This window comes from Acipenser ruthenus, chromosome 17 (assembly GCF_902713425.1).
Source record: "Acipenser ruthenus chromosome 17, fAciRut3.2 maternal haplotype, whole genome shotgun sequence".
Taxonomy (NCBI): domain Eukaryota; kingdom Metazoa; phylum Chordata; class Actinopteri; order Acipenseriformes; family Acipenseridae; genus Acipenser; species Acipenser ruthenus.
This window is the reverse complement of record NC_081205.1, coordinates 18823935-18848719: the sequence shown is the minus strand read 5'-3', so window position 1 is coordinate 18848719 and position 24785 is coordinate 18823935. Positions and strand designations below refer to the sequence as shown.

Sequence of the window (24785 nt, the reverse complement as noted above, 5' to 3'; positions counted from 1 at the left end):
CAGTGGCCTTGTTATGAGTGCTGGATTTCTTGTGTTCAGCTATCTTTTTTCTCAAAGATCGTAGCTGTTGCTCTCGAGTTTTTCCATTGTACCCAACACTGTAATTTTTCCACTCAGAAGACAGAGAAACACCCTGACTTTTCAAAACTGACAGCGCAGAAACACGTCTACAAACACGACAGCCCAGATTACCATCCGCACAGTCAAGGAAAGTGTAAAGTTGTTTCTTTTCTTCCCATACCTCAGAACTCCAGATGTTTGGCCATGGCTGTTTCTCCACGTTTTTTTCTTCAACTGCTGTAGGTTCTGGTTCCACTGTAGGTTCTGCTTCTGCCGTACAACAAACGATCTTCTGTTTTTTACTACTATTGCCAAAATATTGGATCAAAGTCTCTTGACGAGTTCGTTTACTACCTCCGAGACCAGACATTTTTGATTTGCGAGTTGTTTTTTATTATTATTAATACCGTTATCATATATCATCACCTCAGTTACGGCCAAGGAACAAACCGCCTCCTTCTCTGATTGGATGTCAGCAACATCACTTTCAAAAGTGATTTGCTAAAAAAAAAAAAACTGGAATGACAGCATATTTTAATGGCATAATAATGGACCAATCAAAAGCAGCAACTGTGCTGCTTATTGTGGTGACATCGTTTTTCAGATTACTTGATGTTTTAGCCGACAGCTTGTCTTTATTAAACGTATAGCTAGCTGTCTGTCTGTCGCAAATTCGCACAGCTGGCACAGAGCCGCAGGCAATGCTTACTACAAGTGTTTAGACAAAATTCGAACACGAAAATATTTTAAATATATGTATTTATAAATGTGAACATTTGCAATTGAAAAACATGGATTGAAAAAGTGCCGGAGCGCCGCTCCGCCCCGCTCCGGCTCCACTACACCCCTGCTTACAAGGCACGTGATTTGACACTTTGGAAACAACACTTTACTTTAGGTGTGCTGGCAATACACAGCTGTGGATTAGGTAGGGTTGGCACTTAATAATACAAAGAGCTGATCCAGCCTACATTACATATGTCTATGACAGGCAACTTGATAGAAGAGCAGCCCCAGAACTCCTAGTTAAAGCAAATAAAAATAAAATAAAAAAACAATGTTTAATAGTTGTAATAAGAGCAACTAAGAATGGCTTGAAAAATAAAAAGTTAATAAAGAAAGTTGTACTATAGTATAGTCTGGGATGCTGGATTTGAATAATTTTGCATCGTAGCTTCTTGCTAGCTGCAGTTTCTATCCTCTTTGCATTTTTAGCACAAGCTCCTTTAGAGCTAGGATATGCAGTAGTTAGTTCTGGCACTTTCTCATGTTGTTCTTCAGTGACTTTCAGCGAAGGAGACACACTGTATATGAATAAGGATTTTACACAAATTAAATTAAACCTGCTCAATTCCTTTACATAATCAGTAAATAATGAAATGTAGAATACATTGTAATTAGCTTATAAAGCTAATTTACCCCCTTAAAAATAGCATTTCCCTATATATATGCATATAGACAGACAAACTCCCATTTCGGTAATTTATAAATTTCTTTTAACTCATGTGCAAATCACTCTTCCATTTAATGATAACTCATTGATTATGTTTAACCAGCAAATTCGGTGTAAACATGAGGTAATCATGGTGTTGCTAGGATACAGTTCCAGTTTGATGGTATTTGATAAAAGACCTCCTTCAGAAAACCACCTTATTCTCTTTCATGTCCCTCGAGATGCAGGCACAGCTACTGGTCTTGTCTCGCCAATTAAACCTAATATTTCTCCTTCAAGCTCAGGCCTAGCAGTCAGGGATCAGCGAAGAGTTGAAAGGCTGCTGTGTTATTTATTTATTTTTTTTCTGTGGAAATTCTCTTGTTGGTTTATTTGTTGATTTATTGAAATAAAAATAAAAACTTATGAGCACTAGCTCATTATTTGTATTTATAATACCGAAGTGCCAAGGTATCAAATGCAATTTACACACATTTAATGGTGGCAGAAATACAACAATGTTTTTGTTTGGTGATACCATTTCTGAATATGTACATTAGCTTTCAAGACCACACAAGTCTCTTATTTAGGTGAGAAGTAGAGGTAAAGAAACTTCCTCTTACAGGTTGTACCTTTCTTTACCTCCAGTTTCCACTTCTCACCTAAAGAAGAGAGCTCTGTGGTCTCAGAAGCTAGTGTATGTTGTTTACATATTCAGCAAATTCACGGAACAGGAGGAAGGGTTGCGTGGAATAATCCCTGGGACTAGGAAATAGGAAGTATGTGCTTGTGACTTTAGAGATAACATGCTTTCCCCTTGACTCGCTGAGAGCCGCCTCAGGGAGGTGAGACCGAACCGATCGGCGTCCAAGGCTGGGAAGCAAGCTTTACTTTCCCCCAGGGGAAAAATGAAGAGAAGGATAGAGGATATATTTGAGAAGACTAGAAGTCATCCCACTAACAAGGAACGCCGACGCTTCATGAGATCGGCACGTGAACATCACTTGCCCCCAAAAGGAGGATCCCCGACTCCCTGCGTCTACGCCACCAATGCAAAATATAAATAAAATAAGGGTTATTAAAAAAAAAAAAAACATAGGTTAATAAGAGACTATCTATACTGGAGGAAACATATTTTTTAAATTTTCTTTTAAAGATTATTATTAAGGACTAATAACTAGCTCATAAGAGAGGAAAACCCCCCCTTAATTGGGAGGAAACCTCTGGTCCCGGCAGAGAGATGGCCCCCACTCCAGGCATACTAGTAATAAAATATTTACTTAAACACGAAACAAACCAATATACACAAACCAAAAGGCACAATGGCCAAAACAAATAATAGACAGTGACAAACAAGTAATATGTTGGTTTAAAGCCAGAACGAGTAGCAATTGTTTACGTTCCTCCTCTGAACAACCTACCTAGTCTAAGAGGTTCCTGCCTCTTATATGCAGCTGTGCCTGAGCTCGATTACTTGTCAATCATTCGGGCTCAGGCACATTCTATACGTGAATTGATTTGGCAGGGGAGGCAATTAACCCTTCCCTGTCGACCTAAAACAACAGTGCAAAAATACATTTTAATAATCAAAATAATATCACTAATACATTAAATAACAATAATATAAAATAATACAAAATACGCACAGGGGCAGGGTGTACCTCTTCACAGGGACGTATCAGATGTCACTGAAAAACAACAGATACCACAGCTAATAGAAATAAAATAAATATATATTTAAAATAACTGACCACCAAAATTTGATATGACTAGAGAACTGGAGAATTTCACTCTTGGAACAAGGGAGACCCCATGTGGCCAAAAACGGCAACTGCTCGACTTGCGATAGTGAGCTTGATTTGTGACAGCGAGCTTGATTTGTGACAGCGAGCTTGTAGCTTACACTGGGCTTGTAGCTCACGACTTCAGTTGGAAGTTTATGGCTGCTGCTGAAGGAGACAAAGAATGTTGCTGAATTAATTGCCTGGTCGAGCTGCAGCAGATTGCATAGGGAGCATTATAAGATAGAACGAGATGACGTGATCGTGAAAATTTAGAAGCTGCAGTGCCGGGCAAGCATGGCGAAAGCAAGGATAGGACAGTCAATCCCATGGTTCAATCGTGCAATCCCATGATTCAATGCACGTATCCCTACAGGCGCCATTATTGGAGCTCACTCAATGAGATGGAACAAGCACAATCATGAGCATAAGGAGCATGGCTGTAATGAAATATTTTAGTATGAATGAATATAATAATAATAATAATAATAATAATAATAATAATAATATCTTTATTTTTATATAGCGCCTTTCATAGTGGGCCACCATCACAAAACGCTTTACAGAGGTCGGCTGTGAACTGTGCATTATTATGCAGAGTCACTTACAATAGGACATTGTGAAAGAAAAGCTGTGGATCCCTGTTGTTTCTTAAAATGAAACCATTGTCTCATTATCTGAAATCAAACCGTGTAGTTTTTGGATAAGCACTGAACACAAAAATGATTTGTGAGTTGACTGGGAACATTACAGCCTATCCACGAGCAATCCCCTGTGAACAGTCATTCCTTTCATTCTGAACAAGAGCGGGATGGAGTGTGGTTGTCAAGGGGGAGGTAGAAAATAACCTTAAACACAGTTATTTAAGTTGCTGCCATGATATTGTAAAAAAGCACAGTTATTAGACAGCTGGAATAGATTTATGAACACCGGTTGTATAATATCTCTAGATTGTGTATCACGTTTGCTGGCTTTGAAGACAAAAATAGCCCCTTTTACAAAAGAAAAGTATTGGTTGGGCCCTGAAGATCTCAATTACAATTTCTTTCTCCCAAGGAGCCAGATACAATATAAAAGGTAAGTGGAAAAGACATTCTCCTTATACAGGAATGCTGACACTGTCTGTTTTTTTTCTGTTTCTTTCAATATGACTCAAGGCTGGTCAGGCTTGGAAATACACACAATGCTGGATGTTACTGCCGGTATCTGAACTCTATCCTGATTGGTTTTAGCCTCCCCGGCGAACTAGCCTCCCTGGGCGATGTCTTCAAAGCGGGCAAACGTGATACACAATCCCCGGGCGATGGCGAGCAGGCCTCCCCGAGCGTTGCAGGCTCGGCAGCCCTAGGTGGTGCAGGCTCAGGCAGTGGTGGTGGAGGCAAGAGCAACAAGTGGTCTCCCTCTAGCAGAGGAGGCGGGAGCAGCAGGCAGTCTCCCTATATCGATGGAGGTGGGAGCAGCAGGTAGTCTCCTCCTATCTCTGGAGACTGGTACAGCTCTCCCTCGGTCACTGGAGTCTGGTGTGGCTCTCTCTCGGTCACTTTAGACTGGTGCGGCTCCCTCTTTGGGCGCTGGACGCTCGGGCTCCATCCTCTTGGGCGCTAGACACTCGGGTTCCACCCTCTTGGACGCTGGTTGCCCGGGCTCCCCTTCCTCACCGATGAGGCCCCAACTTGCTCACAGAGCACGTACGTGGGCGTCCCAGCTGCCACCCTGGTATATAACTGGATACCGCGATGCTTCTCCCAGTCGCACTGGAGGCTCGGGCTCCCCCCTCTTGGGTTCTGGAGCCTGCACTGGCTTCTTTTTTCTTCTCCGGCCCCTCTTGCTGGCTTTGGATGTCCTTGGAACTTCCCCTGGCATCGGGGACAGTGGATCATCCAAGTTGGTATATAGATACCAGAGGACCATCTTAAAGACATCCTGCAACGTTGCCGGGTTGTGCCGCTTCTCCCTGGCAGTCCACCGCTCCCCATCCCTCTGCTCCAGAATAAAAAAGGGTTGTTCACTGATACGTTTAAAAAAATATTTCACACAGAACACACCATAAACCCGTTAACCACCTATACTTGGCACAATAAAATCCCAGTTTGTCTAAATAAAAATCAATGTACAGTACCACGTCGCATATCTGACCCCCTGTGGACTGGGGTATAGGCGGATATGTGAAAAAGTTGGATTTGCGAACATCTATAGAAAAAGCATTTACACATCCATAAATAGGATAGTGAACAAAAACAACACGCAAACTGCTTTAAACATGGGGAAATGTTTTGCTTTAAAAGTAAGCAAATGTAAATGAGATTAATTAGGCTACAAATACACAGTGTTGCTATGCAGTTTGTTATAAGCCATCTCCACGCAAAGCTTTTTAAAAAATATATATATAAAACAATCGGTAAATGTACAGTAACCTGCAAATGATGGCTTCTTTCTTAACTCTAGAAGTCCCTGCCTCCCTGGTTCTGCTTTCTTAATATCTCTGTCATGGTACTTTGCACTCTTTCTTGATATTGCCAACAGCCGATAAGCAGCTCGGTTTGAATATTGCTTTGGCTATTTTAAACAAACGGCAGGTAAGCATTACTTTTATGAATCTTGCTTTGTTTAATTCAAATGCATTTAAAAGCTACAACAATACGCTGCCACTATCCGCAAGCGTGAGCTCCATCATATAAACACTTTGCACAAAAAAAGCTTTTGATTGGTGTATTGAAACATCACTACTACACGCAGCTGACTGACACACGCACACAGCTTGCCTCTCTTAAAGGGGAACGCATCAAAAGGCCGATTGTTATAACGCTTTCTTTCTGTTTCCATCGCGGAAGCTGCATTTGCTGCCAATGCCATTACTCTCGTAACCTACTTTTAATATTTATTTATTTATTTAGTGAGATGGTTAATTGATCAGGGCGGTTATGTGACAGTCGGATATGCGACGTTCCACTGTAGTTCAAATGTACAAGCTTACAGTAATACTAATAGAGGGCAATTGTATTTTGAATAACCCTACTGATGTAAAATGTTAGTATCTAGGTGCTGTTTCATAAACACATGCAAAATACCAAAGCAGAGCAAACAAACAATTGATCTGTTCACCCACTATGACAAAATTCACAGACCACTTCTTAAAAATGCATTGAAAACAATACTGTTCCATCCTCAACCTCCTTTCATCTGGAAATGTTGATTGTGCCTATCCCCAAAGTCATGTTGCTGTGGTCTCCTCTGCCCCATTTTCGTTTTTATGAATGTATTCTTACAAAAAGCAAAACTTTTTTAACCAAACTAACTTAACCAAACATCTACCCAGCATTCAAATCCAGATGTATTAAATTAATTACAGATGAACCCGCTTTCTATCATGATTGCTGTGCATGCATATTTGTACTCTAAACCGTGTTTCACATTTTCCTATGACAGCACATTACGTGTGCGAGAGAAAAAAAGAAAGCAAACTAACAATGAATTAAAGAGCAGTGAATGAGATTTATATTTTGTGGCTGAGCAAGCATGCAAATGAACACAGATCGTATGTTACTGTAAACTCTTGGTTGTGATCTTCACATACATACAGCGCTTGCTAATTTATTGTTTTAAACAAAATGGGCTTGCATCTTCAAAAAATATTAATTAATACTTACATTTAATTTCTTGAAACTTTTTTTCATATAATGTAATACCCAAGTAGTCTGTTGAAAACACTATGTAACACAATTTTTGTTCCTGGGTAGTAAGTGTGATTTCCTAATTGCTTATGCCTCAAAAGTATAGAAAAAGGCTATTATTCCCCACAAACTTTGCTTTTGTGACCAGGACAGTGATATTTAGAAATTTACCTATTTCCAATGAGAAAACGGGCGAATTTGTGTCTTTTCGTTCACATAAAGTCAGAAAAAAACAACATATGAATCCAAATTAACATGTATTTAACTAAAGTAATACAAAAATGACTACAAAAGATTTAGAAGTGAGTAGTTGTTCGAGATTTACAATTATACTGTAAATCACTTTCACGAATCAGCCCCCAAATGTTGTCCCCCATCATGTTCTCGTTATACTGTCCGTGGTAGCGGCGTTCAAAGTCCAGTATATCCTGGTGGAAGCGCTCTCCTTGCTCCTCCGAGTACGCTCCCATGTTCTCCTTGAATTTATCAAGATGAGCATCAAGGATATGGACTTTGAGGGACATCCTACAGCCCATTGTGCCGTAGTTCTTCACCAGAGTCTCAACCAGCTCCACATAGTTTTCGGCCTTGTGATTGCCCAGGAAGCCCCGAACCACTGCGACAAAGGTGTTTCAAGCCGCTTTCTCCTTACTAGTGAGCTTCTTGGGGAATTCATTGCATTCCAGGATCTTCTTTATCTGTGGTCCGATGAAGACATCGGCTTTGACCTTTGCCTCAGACAGCTTAGGAAAGAAGTCTTGAAGGTACTTGAAGGCTGCCGACTCCTTATCTAGAGCTCTGACAAATTGTTTCATAAGGCCCAATTTGATGTGCAGTGGTGGCATCAGCACCTTCCGGGGGTCCCAGCCGTACTCATCATACTTCAAGGCGTCCAGCAAGGTCTTGATGCTGTTGTAATCCTCTTTGAGGTGCACCGAGTGAGCCAGGGGAAGAGATGGGTACTTGTTACCATTATGGAGCAGCACGGCTTTGAGGCTCCTGGATGAGCTGTCAATGAAGGACAGTATAACGAGAACATGATGGGAGACTACATTTGGGGGCTGATTCGTGAATGTGATTTACAGTATAATCGTAAATCTCGAAAAACTACTCACTTCTAAATCTTTTGTAGCCATTTTTGTATTACTTTAGTATAAATACATGTTAATTTGGATTCATATGTTGTTTTTTTCTGACTTTATGTGAACAAAAAGACACAAATTCGCCCGTTTTCTCATTGGAAATAGGTACATTTCAAAATATCACTGTCCTGGTCACAAAAGCAAAGTTTGTGGGGAATAATAGCCATTTTCTATACTTTTGAGGCATAAGAAATTAGGAAATAACACTTACTACCCAGGAACAAAAAAACAAAACAAAATTGTTACACAGTGAAATAAATACTCTCTTTCTAAAACTAAGCATTGATAAACAAAATACTTTAGACTGCCATTGAACATCTTTTTTTTTATTGGTGTGAAAGGACCTTTAACTAAGTTTTGTACTCTAAAGTAACATTTTAACTTGCCGGCAGTCAAAAGTAATAGTCTATATATTATTGGTTTTGGTGTAATTGCTTTCTGATAATATTGACTCTCTTGTCTCACGACTCATGTCTCTCGTTCCGCCTCTGAACACACAACCCTGTATCACCCATGATCACCCTATTCATACATCTGTGGCTTAATTCAGAATTTAATCACTTATTCAATTTACAGCTCCAGCCACATTCCCATGTGTTTTTCCTCCCTGTCACCCATTATTCCACACATACACATACCAATATACCTTTTTAAGCTGCATGTGAAGTGATTGTGCAATCCCTGTGCCTAAATACAAAATATTCATTTTAAATCACCCGTGCTACATAACCCACATTCTGTGCACCAATACATACACACCACATAAAACATAAAACAAAAAATACGCACAGGGGCGGGGCACCCCGCCACACCTTAACAGAAACCGTGATTGGTATTGACAGTTGAACCACTAATCCATCTTTTTCTGATCGCCGAGGTTCTTAAAATGACATTAAATTTGCATCTCTTTCTCAGTGTTTCTGGGCTCAATACATAAACAGCCCTGCTTGGGGATACTAACTGTATCTATAAGAAGTGAGAATCGTGATTTTTTCTTATTAAATCAGAAATTCAACTTTCAGCTCTTGCCATTTTATGAAGTTTGCAGTCATTCTAAGTTTAAACATTTAAATGTGTTTAATCCTAAAGTTTAAGGGTTGAAAAAAAACAGAATTGAACCCCCCTGTCCTGAATGGTGAATTGTGATGCTATTTGAATGGGTATTTGACTGCCCTTTGCTAGTTGTTAAAGCTGCTTCTTGTTGTCGCTGTAACAGAGAACAGTAGATCAGTATCGGATTTCTGCCTCACTGGTGGAAGGTCAAGGCCCATTCGCTTTATGAGGTAGCCAGCGATAAAAGCTAAAGGTGAGCGTAGTTGCAGAGGGAGAGGCTGAAGTCTGTCTGAAGTGCTTAGATGGGTTTCAACCACAGAGGTTTCAGAGCTGCATTGACCTTCTCCGGGTCTCCCTTACGTTCGGACCTCTGTGTCTTGAAGAGACATAAGAAGGCAGTTAGTTGTTGCCCTGGATTAACTCAGCACTATTTGAGGTTGCCTCAGAGACAATGGGTAATACACTTCGGATGTTCCATGAGCTGCTTTGACCTTATATACTGACATTTTGGGATGATGTGATATGGTAATGGTATGTAGAAGGATGGAAAGTCACACTGTTAACCGTTATTTATTTCTGTGTGAAGTGTGTACTGTACCTGGCTGAGGTTAAGATGACCACCAACCACCATAAAAACACTTCATGCTGTTTTAACAGGTATGATTATTCTGAGCAATGGGCAAGCATTATACAAAAATATAATGTCTTCTATAATAAAGCAAAAAAACTGCAATATTTTCGTTAGCATTCTGATGGGTTCTTTGCAAGCAAAATGGTCTTATAGCTAAGAAAAATATCATATTTATACCTTACTATAAATCAGTAAAACAAGGAAGAACAAAGTTCAAAGCTGTCAAACACAAGACCCATATCACATACAGAAAGAGGTCAAGAAAAGGTACGCAGGGTTCTTCAACTTAATAACAATGTAATATATACTATATTAAATAGTATAGTACATGATATCCTACTACAATGTGTCGTTCATGTTCAATTTATAGAAAGAAAACATCAGTCCACGATATATTAATTCACAGTAAATGAAATAAACAAATAAATAATTACAAGGGAAAGACATACACTTCTGGGTAGAGAAACATTCTGGTATTTCGTTACAATATTTACAATAGTGACCGTCGGGCTTCACTATTTTACTTTGGGGAAAACCAGGAGAAGGATACTTCCATTAGTACTGCTGACCTGACGGAATGATGCACTTTATGAAAATGCAACCATGTGGAGTTCACATGGGCATTTGAGCCAGGCACCCCCTCGGTTTGAGGACTAAACACAGCGTTTGGAAAGTATGTTTGTGTCCGGCTGCTGAGCTGAGAAAAAAATCATCAGCCATAATGTACCAGAGCAGAAATTTTCCTTTGGGTGCCTGCGGAGTAATAGATTCAGTGGTGAACAGCAGTGGGGGCCACCTGCCGATGTGTAATGACTGCAAACTGACTCCATCTGAGGCACAGTCTGTTCCCTCTGGCATTGCATGTCATTGGCCATTTTCACCCTTGTGTGCGTCCCTTTTAGAGTTTCATGTTTGCGCGACTGGGGAAGAGCTTCAGACGAGGCTTCTTTTGACCCAACTTGACAACAAGCGTGTGAGAGGATGCAGCCAGGCTTTTAACTGGCAAAGGAAATGGGACAAGACACATTGCACTTAGTCATATTCATCAGGAAACCCCCCAAATCAGACGTCTTAATTGGTTTGGTTTGAACCCTGCTTGCTTTAGGTTTACTCTGTTTAACCTTTTCACTGCAAAACTACTTCAGTACACTGTTGTATTTAAATCTTTGTTTAAGCATCTTACCATCATATAAGATTATATTTTTTATATAAAATGTAGATATCGGGCAGAAATCAGAAGCCTGCAGAAACGGGTGAATTCTTCAAAGCGTATATCGTCAGTTTCAGAAACAGCGCTGTTACAGATACTTTTGTAATACATTTAAATTGTATTTGAAAATGTGTTTTTACATTTATAAGGTTTATACTTACTGTAATCTGGCATTAAAATAAGCGTGTGGCATGCACAAGTCTGTTGCATGGTTGGTAAGCACACATTTATTATCTTGTTATAAATATATTTGTTTTACATATAATTATACTGGTAACAAAGAGAACATGAAGACTGGACATCTTAACTGTAGTAAAAAGGTGTGCCAGAAACATACCTGTTCTCCCACATAGCAATGATTGGTATCATCAGTATCATGAAAATGTAGACCTCCAGAACACATGGATGTCCCAGTCTGTTACTCATTACCTTGTGCTAAAGAAAGTTCATGCCAGGTTTCGTCACAATTGGTTCTGTACATATATTTAATCTGTAATGGTGACAGACAGATGGAATCAATAATTTGACCATCCTTACCAAGTTTGACAGGAAATCTTCAAGCTGCACACATACTGCTGTGTTCCATCTCTGGTAAAATAGATACACTGTAAAGATATCTTGGGATTTGTCACACTTCACACATTTTTGCATATACAGTATCTGGAGAACTGCTATCCAATTGCAGTGAAACTAGGCATTAACATTATTTTGTTTTAAGCTTGAGAATATTGGATTTAGGGGATATATGGGGATCTGTCAGTTCATCCATCTGCCTGTATGTCACACTTCCATTTTTGTATATCTCTGGAGAACGTCTTATCCAATTGTCATGAAACTTGGTGTTGGCACCATTTAACATTCTTGGGATATAGAGAGTGTGTGTATGCCCATTCATTCATCCATCTGACTTAGATTTTTGTATTAATCTGGAGAATTGCTTATCAAATTTTGATACAAAATGTCATTGCTAACTCTTATATTACACTATTATGTGATATATGTCACAGTCATCAACAGTTTCATCATAATGATAGCTCTAATTTTGATGAATGCTACTGATATACTTGCTCCCATAAGATTTCAGTTATTTTAACAAATAACCATTAAATAATAGTAGCTTTACCATTGATACAGATCCTAATGGCTTAAATGCCAGTCATTAGCAGATTTAGGTCTGGCAGAAGGGAACTTGAAACCAGACACCACTAATTAGGATTTATGGTACTGTGAGTTTTCATTCAATAGCAAAAATGAATGCGTGAATGAATGCTTTCTTTTAGAAGTGCTCCTTTTCCTTTTTTTCTTCTGAAGAATTTTCTACGTTTGAAGAACAATTTGGGGTCACTTAGTTGGCCTGCTCTTTCTAACTTAAAAAACAAAGTAATGTTTCACAGAGCTAGACATTTCATTTTTCCTATGGTCTGTTTAGTTAACGAGGCATGTTTAAAGTAAATGGGTGTCATTATAACAGTGGAAATTAATATTATGAATTACTTGCAGATATGTGCTGCCCAGACAATTTAATTAGGCAGTATCTGTACCTAACTATACATTTAAGCAATCAAAAGCGTGCAGTGAAGCGCGATACAGGTTTCCAGATTCAGTATTTGTACAAGACTAAATGATTACAGGATCCTATAAAATCCTTCTACAAAAGGTGTTGCCTCCTTACAAATAACAGCTGTGCGCAGTTCATCATGACAAAGGCAACAACATAATGAGAAGCAAGATGTCTCTCTGCTTGATTAAAAAAAAAACTCAACCGCTGCATCCTCACAGCAGTGATAATGCTTCAGAGATTTGCGCGCAAACTAAAAGATAGTGATGGGCCCCACATTAACCAATTGAAGCAAACAGTGTTACGAAGCAAAACTTCATGTGGTTCATTTGAACCACTAGGTCATGCGACGCGTAAACAGTGTTTAACAGTAGCTGATAAACAACAAACAAAAAAGCGTTAAACCTTAGCGGTCTCAGGCGCGTCAAGCCCAATTTATTTTCACACGTGGTTTATTTTAGACACGCTGTTTAAAAGTATTTTTTTTCACAGCAAAACAGGTTTAAAAGGCACTGCATATCAACAGGACACTCAGTACTGCATCTCCAGCCCCACCCCACCCCTTGTTCGCTGTATTTTTCACAAACCTCTTCATAGTAGTGCATACCGATAAATCATCTCCTGATCACTCGTTTTATCACCAAACTCCTCAATAATGCGATCCAAGTCATTATTTTATTACTATAACATCTAATAAAAGCTCAGCAAATGTCTATTATATTCTTTGAGCGCTGGATGCAGAAGCAGGTATCTTGTTTGTTTATGTCTGTGTTATCTATGTGGTGCCGGGGCTATCTGTATTCATGAGATATGCCCCTCTTTTTTTCGGCTTCTCTCGGCTTCTATCAGTCTCACTCGGCCATTGAATGGTTTTCTCGGCTTTTTCCGGAGAAAAAACAACTAGAGACCTGTTTTTTACGTCTTTTTGATGATGTTGGACAGGGTCCAACATTGGACCGGAAAGGGAAAATTGCAATGTCGGACCAGGTCCGACATAGGACTGCAAGGGGTTAAGTATGTACAAACAGAGCTCTTTATGAACATTATCGGCAAAAAACCTCCTTGCTATTATAAGTGTATACAGACTACACAATTTCTTTAAAAATGGAAATGGCAGGGATTCGAACCTACTATTTTCCACCTCTCTACTTTATAGCTAGAGCTATACTACATGCACCACTGAAGAATCTGCTTGTAAACATGACTCATAATATCCTTGTGACAGGATTGACCGAGGTTTGAGACTCAGAGACAGTATAAAGTTCAAAATAAAGATTTTTAATAAACAAAAACACAAAATAAATCAGCACAAGGGCCAAACAAAAAGGTCCAAAACACAAAATACAAACAAAATGAAACTTACAAATAAAGTTTCCAGGCTGGGCGTTGCCTTCACTGGATCAAAACACAGCACAAACAGAAAACACTCTTCTTCTCCTTCCAGAACTCTCTACCAACTCTCTCTCCTAGCCAGGGCCTCTCCCCTGGCTTTTATTCCCTGTGGCTGGAGCCCAATTAATCAATAATGGCTAATTAGTCAATTAGGGCTCCAGCCACATTCTCACATGTTTTCCTGGCAGGGAGGAATTTTAACCCCCTCCCTGCCAGTCCCAACCATGATCATAAAGACGGGGCAGTACCCCGTCACAATCCTACTTGTCACACCATCTTACACACTACGGTTGCTGAAGTCTTATTTCAAGCAACAAGATCTTCTTTTTGATTGGACAACACTTTTATATTTCTAGTATGATTATTTAAGAACGTTTTATTGATTTATCGCTTGTGTGGTTGATATGTAAAATAAATATTCCAGGCAATTTCGAAAAAAGCAACGGTCGAGCTCTGTCTTTAGAAAAAGCACTGAAATGTTCCTTTACACTAAAATGATTGTTTAAATTATAGATGCCCAATTAACCGAGAAAAAAAAAAAAGAAATTGCTTGATATTGTATGTCAAAAGTGTATGAAATGTCACTATATAACACATTACCTTCTCTGAGCATTAGTGCAATTGTCCACTTTACTAAATGCCTCCTCTCTGGAGATAGGGGGCTGTCTTTACTCTCAATGTATTGAGTTGTGCAGATCTACCAAGAGATGACACTAAAGAGCATGAAGCACTTCATGTACTTCGACTCAGTGAATCTTTTTGTGAACCAAATGATTCAGAGGGTTCAGTGGTTGAGGAGGCTTCACTTTTTCCATCACTACTAAAAGAACAAAGAGAAACTACAAGTGGTGTGAAAAGATGTATTCTCGGCTTTGCAGAAAAGGAGGAGAAACCCCTGGATACCACATTAAAGCTATCGTAAAATATACTTGAATCCTTGTATAGACGCTTCCCAGTTGCCCATATCCTACGAATGGCAGGGTTGCAGTTTGTTACAAGAGCTCATAGAGACAGTACACTTTGAATTATTGTCTTAATGTTTAAAACAATCTCAGTTTGCACGCCTCCCATAATGACTGGCATGGTTTGCAGCCAGTGATATGCTTTGACCTCAAAGACACTGTTAAGGTTAAATGACCTAGGAAATGCAAATGTAACAATCTTTTGTTAACGTAGTATGGTGTCATTTAATTAATATAGAAATACATACTTGCTGCAACAAGAGCTCCTGGAAGTGCATAACAGTTTTGATCTGTGGAATTATTTGATTAGCTATAACCAATTAACATGGACTTTCCTCCTTTCAGAAATAGAAATCAATTAGAGCTCTGAAAACCTGGCCTTTTGTCTAGCTGTACAATGTGTCACTTAATCAACAAATCAACATCACTTGCAGATGGTAGATTCCTGACAATGACTGTTATCTCAATGGATCAGTCATCAGATGTGTGAATATGGTTCGGTTGTTACAAGACATTTATGCAATGCAGTTATTCAGATCCGTCTAATTCACTTGAATGATGCTGTGTTATTCCTTAAACAAGAATATATATACACAAAAATATACCTACATCTTTTTTAATCATATATTTTAAATAACATCAAAAAGATGGAGAATACAAAAATAATGTATACTACAAATAGTATTTTTTTCTGCTGCTGAAACTACCTGGGTAATGGAAACAAACTGGAAAGCCAACCAGGTCTAATTTCAGATTTGTGAATATGGTCAGAATCATTTGGAAATGGTATTGAACAATCACATTAAAATGATGATGTATATTTCTAGCTGTTATTGATGATGAGATGGGCTAGCTGTATCTACAGCTATGGCCAAACGTTTTGCAAAACCCTAAGAATCAACTAATTGTGCTTCATAAAGTTGAATGAAACCTGCTGAATAATATTACATTAACATATTGAATTACAGTAGTTTTCCATATACTTGACGAAAAACTGACATTTCGAAATCTAACATGAAATACTGTTCTTATTATAGGTGCAATATTATTTTGTAGTTTCTTTGATTACATGATGATAAATAAAATATCTAAATTATGTTCATGTCTCAATCCTAAAATTCTAGGTGATGCAAAACTTTTGGCTGTAGGTTTTCACTCCAAAGCAAAATAAAACATCAATATTCATCTACACTTTTTACTCTTCACCCTATCCACAATACCTAAACAATGCACAATCAACACTCAAGAAACAATGTCATTGTGATTTCATCCACAGTCGTGTTTTTGCTTTACGTGATGATCACACATTATTTTGGTAGTGTGAATCACTTATTAGTCATCATTGCCGCAGTTTCTATATGAAAGAAAAAAAAAACACCAGTTACTAAAATGAATAAGAAACGCTTGAAGCTGATGCACTTTACCCCATTAGGTAAGCAGTTAATTAGGCATTTCAACCTTGTATTACAACAGCTCTGCTTTTCCTTGATCCACTTGCAGATGATTTATGCTGTGATGTATGTTCTATCTCCCTAGACATTTGTAGGGAAGTGGTCGTTTTAACAAACAATAAGGTGATTTGACATACCTATGGAAAACCGAACCAGATGCAGTATGTGGCATTGCATCTGGTGGCATAATTACTACTAAACTTTCTTTAATCCATTTTAAATTGATACATCCTTTCTATTACACACCAAGCTGGCTCAGTACGATATACCAGAACCACTCTACTACATGCTTTTAATGTAAGAACAAAGAGGGGAATTATTTACAAAAAAATACTATCCTTTTGGAATAAAGTGTTTGATATTTTGTCTAAAGTATATAACTGGGCACTCCTAATATATCAACACAGATTTATCAGACTGGATTGCTGAATGGCAGTATAGTTGCACAATTGCATTTGCTGTTGAAAAATGAAAACCCAGCCTCTCTCAATGGTTAAGGGTGATGAGAAGCTGTAAAAATAGCATATTTAAAAAAAAAAGACATGGTCTCCATTTCTGAAGAAGCCTGGACACAAAATATTAAGTAGAGGATAGTCTGCTTTACACATTGTCATAGCTGACCAGATATTTTTAGATTAGGCAGTCCACACATGAATATACAAACTGATTATTTTGTTATGAGTATGTGTGTTGTACCTAGCAAACCTCTGTTTGTTAGCTATTATTGTAAGTGTAGTGGAAATGTGATATCTGTAACCTTTATACTCTAAAAATCTGAATAAATATATTATTAAAAAAATAATAATACAATTGTGAGATTCAGCAGGGAAATCACAACATGGTACAGCTCCTAGTATAAAGCCCAGAAAGCATCTTCAGAACCATCCAATTTGATGCAGCAGTCCCTGTATCAGATGTTTATACAAGCAAATTCAGCACAGAGAACTCTAGGGATCTTCTTATTGTTTAAGCACATTTGTAATGAGAAACAAGACATGAATCCGCACACAACGATTTCAAAAGATTAATGTAATACAATTCAGAACAATAGACCTACACCAAGTCTTTATACAAAGCTACAGTCCAAGGGCAGTCTTAACAAAGGGCTTGGTGCAAGGACACTCGACTGTTAACAATATATGCAGTTGTTTTATTGAGGTAGTTTTAACAATTGCAGTTCCTATTATCAATTCTTGGCCCAGTTTTATTTTCTCTTTATATGTTACCCATGGGTGACATTATTCGTAGACATGGAGTTAGTTTCCACTGTTATGCTGATGATACTCAGCTTTACTTGTCCCTCACACAGGACTATGTATCTGCTGCTAACATTCTGAATACCTGTCTTGCTGACATCAAGAACTGGATGTTTAATAACGTTTTAATGTTAAATTCAGACAAAACTGAAGTGATGATACTGGGACCTCAGAAAAAACATAAAAATACACATTTGGTTGATGTTTTATTTGATGGACTCTGTACAGATTTTAGGGCAGAAGTAAAAAATGTAGGTGTTATATTTGATACAGACCTCTCTTTCAAAGCACACATTAAAAATGTTACAAAAATGTCCTTTTTTCATTTAAAAAATATTGCAAGACTGAGAGGTATTCTCTCCAGGCAGGATGCAGGGAGATTAATGCATGCTTTTATATCCTTTAGGATTGATTATGTAACACAATTTTTGTTCCTGGGTAGTAAGTGTTATTTCCTAATTGCTTATGCCTCAAAAGTATAGAAAATGGCTATTATTCCCCACAAACTTTGCTTTTGTGACCAGGACAGTGATATTTTGAAATTTACCTATTTTCCAGAACATTCCAGATAGATTCAGTGCTGAGTAAACTTGGAGTAACTTCTAGAACTTTCTAGAACTTTCCAGTAATATAAATAGTAGTATAAATACAGGGGCCTTAAGCCCACCAGTTCAGTTTAGTTCCAGCTGACTAAGTGGATACATATCTGCATTTTTCTGAGATGGCATCAAGGTCATAGGAGACTTCAAAATGGTGGCATTCCTGATGGGTCTCCAAGTTATTATTAGTTTATTTAGCAGACGCCTTTATCCAAGGTGACTTACAGAGACTCAGGTGTGTGAACTATGCATCTGCTGCAGAGTCACTTACAATTACGTCTCACCCGAAAGACGGAGCACAAGGAGGTTAAGTGACTTGCTCAGGGTCACACAATGAGTCAGTGTATGAGGTGGGATTTGAGGTGGGATTTGAACCAGGGACCTCCTGGTTGCAAGCCCATTTCTTTAACCACTGGACCACACAGCCTCCTCGTTTCCCTGCTATCTTTGCCTTTGGGACAGCAGGGACACCAAGGCGCACTACCACAGGCGGGACTGGCCACAGCGGACCGAGTTCTCTGTGGGGAGGAACAACGTCAAGTGGGAGCCACTGGTGGACCCCCGGAAGGTGCTGATGCCACCACTGCACATCAAATTGGGCCTTATGAAACAATTTGTCAGAGCTCTAGATAAGGAGTCGGCAGCCTTCAAGTACCTTCAAGACTTCTTCCCTAAGCTGTCTGAGGCAAAGGTCAAAGCTGGTGTCTTCGTCGGACCACAGATAAAGAAGATCCTGGAGTGCAATGAATTCCCCAAGAAGATCACTAGTAAGGAGAAAGCGGCTTGGAACAGCTTTGTCGCAGTGGTTCGGGGCTTCCTGGGCAATCACAAGGCCGAAAACTATGTGGAGCTGGTTGAGACTCTGGTGAAGAACTACGGCACAATGGGCTGTAGGATGTCCCTCAAAGTCCATATCCTTGATGCTCATCTTGATAAATTCAAGGAGAACATGGGAGCGTACTCGGAGGAGCAAGGCGAGCGTTTCCACCAGGATATACTGGACTTTGAACGCCGCTACCAAGGACAGTATAACAAGAACATGATGGGAGACTACATTTGGGGGCTGATTCGTGAAAGTGATTTACAGTATAATCGTAAATCTTGAAAAACTACTCACTTCTAAATCTTTTGTAGTCATTTTTGTATTACTTTAGTATAAATACATGTTAATTTGGATTCATATGTTGTTTTTTTCTGACTTTATGTGAACGAAAAGACACAAATTTGCCCGTTTTCTCATTGGAAATAGGTAAATTTCAAAATATCACTGTCCTGGTCACAAAAGCAAAGTTTGTGGGGAATAATAGCCATTTTCTATACTTTTGAGGCATAAGCAATTAGGAAATAACACTTACTACCCAGGAACAAAAACAAATAAAAAATGTGTTACAACTTGTACAAAATGCTGCTGCTAGAATTTTGCAAGAAGCAAGAGCATATCACCCCTGTGCTGGCATCCTTGCGTTGGCTCCCTGTTAGTTTTAGAATAGATTTTAAGGTGTTGCTGTTAACTTATAAAGCTTTAAATGGTCTTGTTCCTAAATGCCCTAAAGAACACTATGTGCCTAATTGCCCGCTCTGGATGCTGGGTTACTGTCTGTTATTCAGAAAATAAACCTCAGGTGGTAGATCTTTTAGTTACATGACAGGTCACTTTGTGGTGACCTGTCATGAAAGGCACTGTATAAAAATATAATTGATTGATTGATTGATTGATTGATTGATTATATTAATTCTCTTGCCGTTAAAGATCTCCATTCACACATACCTTGTGATGTTGTTCTTGTTCTTTTAAATAACCACATTCTTCTGTGATTACCATTTTATCAAATAACTTCTATTATAGATTTGTCTTAAATGTCCAAAAGTATACATTTAATAGATTACTAACAAATGTATTTCATCATTTGATTATAGCCAGCTATACGCTATCCACACCAGCTCAGTAATGCAGTCTAGTGTTCAAGCCATGTCATTTACTACATTCACAATTTATGTTTTTTAAAACATACATGCAATATTAAGGTAGTGTAAATAAGGTATTAATACTGTATGTAGTGACTTGTCATGTTTAGGTAAAATAGGGGTATGTTGTCATCTTGTGTCATATCAGTGAAATAGGTTTAAAATTTAAAGTGTACTTTTGAATACTTTACAAATAGGATACTATACAATAAAGAAATTGACTACGTCACTTCTATAGAGATTCCAGAATCTCTTGCAATTAACAGAAAATTACTTTTGTTAACTGTCAGTAAGTTTGTTAACCAACTATTAACAAGCAAAAATATCAATTAAACAAATGACCGAAATGGACAGTCACATATCCCTCACAGACTTGCTATGCATGGTCCCTGTGCTGTACATACTGAAAGCAGTGACCATACAGAATACGATTTGTTAACAGTTTGTTTTCTGTTTTTTGCCATTGCAGGACCACAATGAGTTCAATTCCTCCATGGTGAAGAGCCAAACCAACACCGCCCGCATTGACGGGCTGAGGCCTGGCACCGTGTATGTGGTGCAGGTCCGTGCCAGGACTGTTGCCGGCTTTGGCAAATACAGCGGGAAAATGTGCTTCCAGACCCTAACAGATGGTAAGTGTGGCAGGAGGCACTGGAGCCAACAGTGAGAAGAAATGAGGAAAAAAATAACTAAGGACTCCAAACGATTACACTTAATACAAAATGCTTAGCTAATTGGATTCGTTAGGCCCTTCTGCAGCTCAGGAGCTATCCCAGCATGCTTACCAGTGATTACTAGTTAATTTGATTAATTATCAACTACCGGGCTGAAATTGTTATGAATATTTCAGATTCGCACCTGCTGCAGAGGCATGATTTTTTCAGTCTAAGTTGTGTTAATGTTTCCATTTTTAATTTGAGTTTAGTGCTCTTGTTCAAAATTGACTCAAGTGATATGTTTTTTTCAGCCTTAGTCAACACACTGTCCACTTAGCCAGAGAACCTAAGAAATGCCATATCCAGGATAAATTATATTTTCTCCACAAAGTTAATTTCAGTTCTTGCCCTCTTTTTTGAAAAAAAGTGCTGTCATGGTGCAAGTGCCAGTTGTCATGGTGATGTTTAATTGTAGATAGTCCTCATTTTTTAGACCAATAATTTTCTGTCTCTGGCCAAGCTAAAATGGCCCATCTTGAAATTGTGGCTTAGTCTGTTGAATTTTTATAAAAAATGCCCCGGGCATTTTTGTTTAAAAACGTGTAGGCCTCAGCTGGTAATTCTGAAATTGACTCTGCTTGCCAGCATGTTATGGTGGTCTAGTGGACAGGATACTTGACTGTAACCCAAGTGTTATTGGTTTGATTCCCAGTGGGCAACTATACAAGTGACTGATAGCAATGGTAATTTAAAGTGTAAGTAGCAGGGTTCTGAAAATATAGAGTTATACATCCCCATGTGTTGCTACAACTGTTTAAAAAAAACAAAAAACATAACAACAAGTGCTCTGGCTTTTCTGTTCCATACCACATCATGGATCGTTACTGCTGTGTTACCCGTTTGACAATGTGGGCAATAATCCTTACACTATCAGTGCACTAGAGCAGCCATTTTGAAAAGAGCTTTGAAACCGACTTTAAAGTTATGTGTGAAAAGTTGTGGACAAGGATGTGAACAATGAAAAGAAACGAGAAAGGAAAGTCCGGTATGTATGTGTTGAAAGACAGATGGACAGTGTCAAGGAGTGTCACTGTAAGCACTGGCAGCTGAGTGTGTGTGGAGTCATTGCTTATCCTTTTTCAATAGTCCAGCAATGTTAGCGGGTTTCCCGTATGCATCAGCTTCTTTGTATAACACACTCATGATTTATGACAGCAAGTAACACGCTTCTTGCCACACAATTCAAGTCTGGCGGGCCTGAAAATCATTAGCGTTATTGAATTTGCTGGAAAAGTATTAATCTCTCAATTAAAATATATACCGGGTTCCCTATTAAATCAATGAGAGAAATCCTGTTCTATACAGTAGAATGCTTATTATTTATTTCAGACCTCATTAATGCATTGGTTCCCTTTGCAAGATATCTTTTTGATAATATTATAAATGATGTTTTATGATCGAATATGAACATGGTCATTTTAACCAGCGAACACGTCAAGCAGTGCTTGTTCAAATGTTCGTCCCAGCACTAAAATCATGTATTCATTTTTTATAAAAGAACAACTGAGTGTAAGTGTGGCAGATCTCTTGTGGTGCAGACTTTTTAATGGGGAACTTGCACATCTATTTCAGACCTATTTCAGGTCAAGACTAATGCAAATATATTATGAATTATAGTGCTGTGCAAAATACTGAAAATATGTAAGTTGGAAAAGTTTTTTTTTTTCTTTTTTACTGAATCTCATTCTGGAATCTAGCATTCATTCAAATCACTCAACAGAATGACCGCATTGTTCCAAATTATTCTGTGGTGTGTGTTTACTACTTGACTTAGTTTAACCTTACATAGCAAGTACACTGTATTCATCTTTGTTTTTTCACAGTTGTAAATGATAAGCTGATGATTCAAGAATAGTATGCTGACACTGTACTGCAGTGCATTGACCCCTCTCGTTACAGACCTCTGTATGAATTGGCCAGGTAGCTAAAAAGGCCTTTGACCTCGTTTAGACATAGTATTAATTACTGTGGTTCACTAAAACAAAACAAAGAACTGCGGTGTTCATATTCACAAAAGCATAGCTTACCTGGGGCTTACTGCACAATACACTGCTGGAAATGTCAGTCAAGCTTGGGTCTTGAGCTCTGTTGACAGCAGTTGTTGACAGTCAACGTTTATGGTGTAAACAACTTTCAATTTATCATGCAATGATCTAGTGCCAGCCATTTCCGTAGGTTCTAACATGGCATTGAGAGGCACACAATAGCTTCTGCCCAAACTGCAGCTTTAAGAACTGGTCCCAGCCATTTGGAGAAAGGTAGCATCATAATAATCATATTACTCTGAAGAAACCATGGAAAAACCATTGGCAGGTCACAGTATTGTGGATCTGATGTAGTATTACACTGGTATAGATTTAGTAACATCGTACTGGAATGGATTACCAGTAGTGTGGGTTAAAATGATTGTGATCCAACTACAGTTGCAAATCAAAATATATTACTACTGTACTATGATTCCACACATGGCTGATTCCATTGTAGCTGCCTGGATGATATAATTGCTTGCCTTTAACACTTTACAGTATTTTTTTTTTTTTTTTAAATAGCCATAAATATTTGCAGTGAAAAAAAGCAATATTCATGCCAAAAATGTTTGCATTTTTTTCATATGTGAAAAACACACAATAAATGGCTTGCAAATATTTATGGCTTTACTGTATGTATTTAATAAATTATAATAAAATAGTTTATATGCCATCGAGATTACTGCAGATTAAGATTGGAATATATTACAGTAGCATAATGCAATAACAAATGCCTCCATGTGGTACACATGGAACTGTATGCTTGAACACCAGATAATGCACATTTTTTATATAGTCTTAACAGCAAAAAAAAATATTCTGGATTATATTTTAATTTAAATGCTTTCCTTAAAAGACAGGAGATGTTTTCTAATATAGGCTGCATCGCCTATGTTCAAATTATATTTTTTCTGATGCATTTCTTATGTTTAGAGGAAGGCTGCAAGCAGTCCCAGCCAGCTCGCTGGTAATTAATGTTCAGTTATTTGAAGTTCTGTAAGAATGACATGTGGCTGCGTTGTTTTCAAGATCGGGGCAGTTTGGAAGATAGAACATTGTCTGGCACTGGGCCAAGGCACGATTGCTGGTAAAACAATTAACAGCAGGGGACTAGGTATTGCATTTCACCTTGCTTGCCTGTTCTCCAATCAGCTTTTTCTTTCTGTTAAAGCTACTTAGAGTTCATGCATTTCACTTGCTATAATGAGCTGCGTACATCCCTGTGAAGGTAATTGATTGTAATATGGCTTAATGTAATTTGAATTCAAAGTATAGTAGGCTGCCCTAGTACTGTATTAGAAAGAAAACAGCTGTGTCTGTGAATTCACTCCACATCCGCGCTTCTGCATACAAAGCAGTGTTATGGATGTCTTTCGGACTGTTAGTGTATACACTGGACACCAGGGCAGGCCAACGGATGGCTCTTGATCCATATAGAGCCTATTGAGCTCCACAACATGGCACTCTTGATTTATAGGTGAATGCTGGACATTGAGTAGTTTTGGGAAAGCAAGTGCAGAAATAATTGTTTAAACATGTTATCAGATTTCCATAATTTACCCCAAGGAATTTCAGGTGGTGCAGACAGAGGCCTCATGATTCAGTATTTACTCCAAAACTCTGCAGACTCAAAGAAGTATCATCCTGGCCGCCTGTATAGTCACACACTCTGTTGACAACGTTATAAGAGGCTGTTCTATACGTGAAATAATTTTGTACTGGTTTCTTATGTGGGAATTAACGACTACAGTACAAAATAAAAAATACTTTTATATTCCATTATTTTGCCAAAATTGCATAATTAACATGTTTAATTACAATTTCTAAAATGCTTGCAAAACTTATGTAGCATTCTACACCGAACAACAAAGTTATGCAT

At 38.3% G+C, this 24785-nt stretch overlaps 1 protein-coding gene across 2 annotated transcripts in view; it reads left to right on the top strand.

Moving 5' to 3' along the window:
• The window catches only part of LOC117423351 (ephrin type-B receptor 1), a 257791-nt gene that overhangs the window by 188744 nt on the left and 44262 nt on the right, over positions 1–24785 (top strand). For both annotated transcript variants that reach the window (XM_058990042.1, XM_034038975.3), the window contains exon 7: positions 20633–20795. In XM_058990042.1, coding sequence (XP_058846025.1) covers positions 20633–20795 — 163 coding nt within the window. The remainder of the gene's footprint in view (positions 1–20632; positions 20796–24785) is intronic.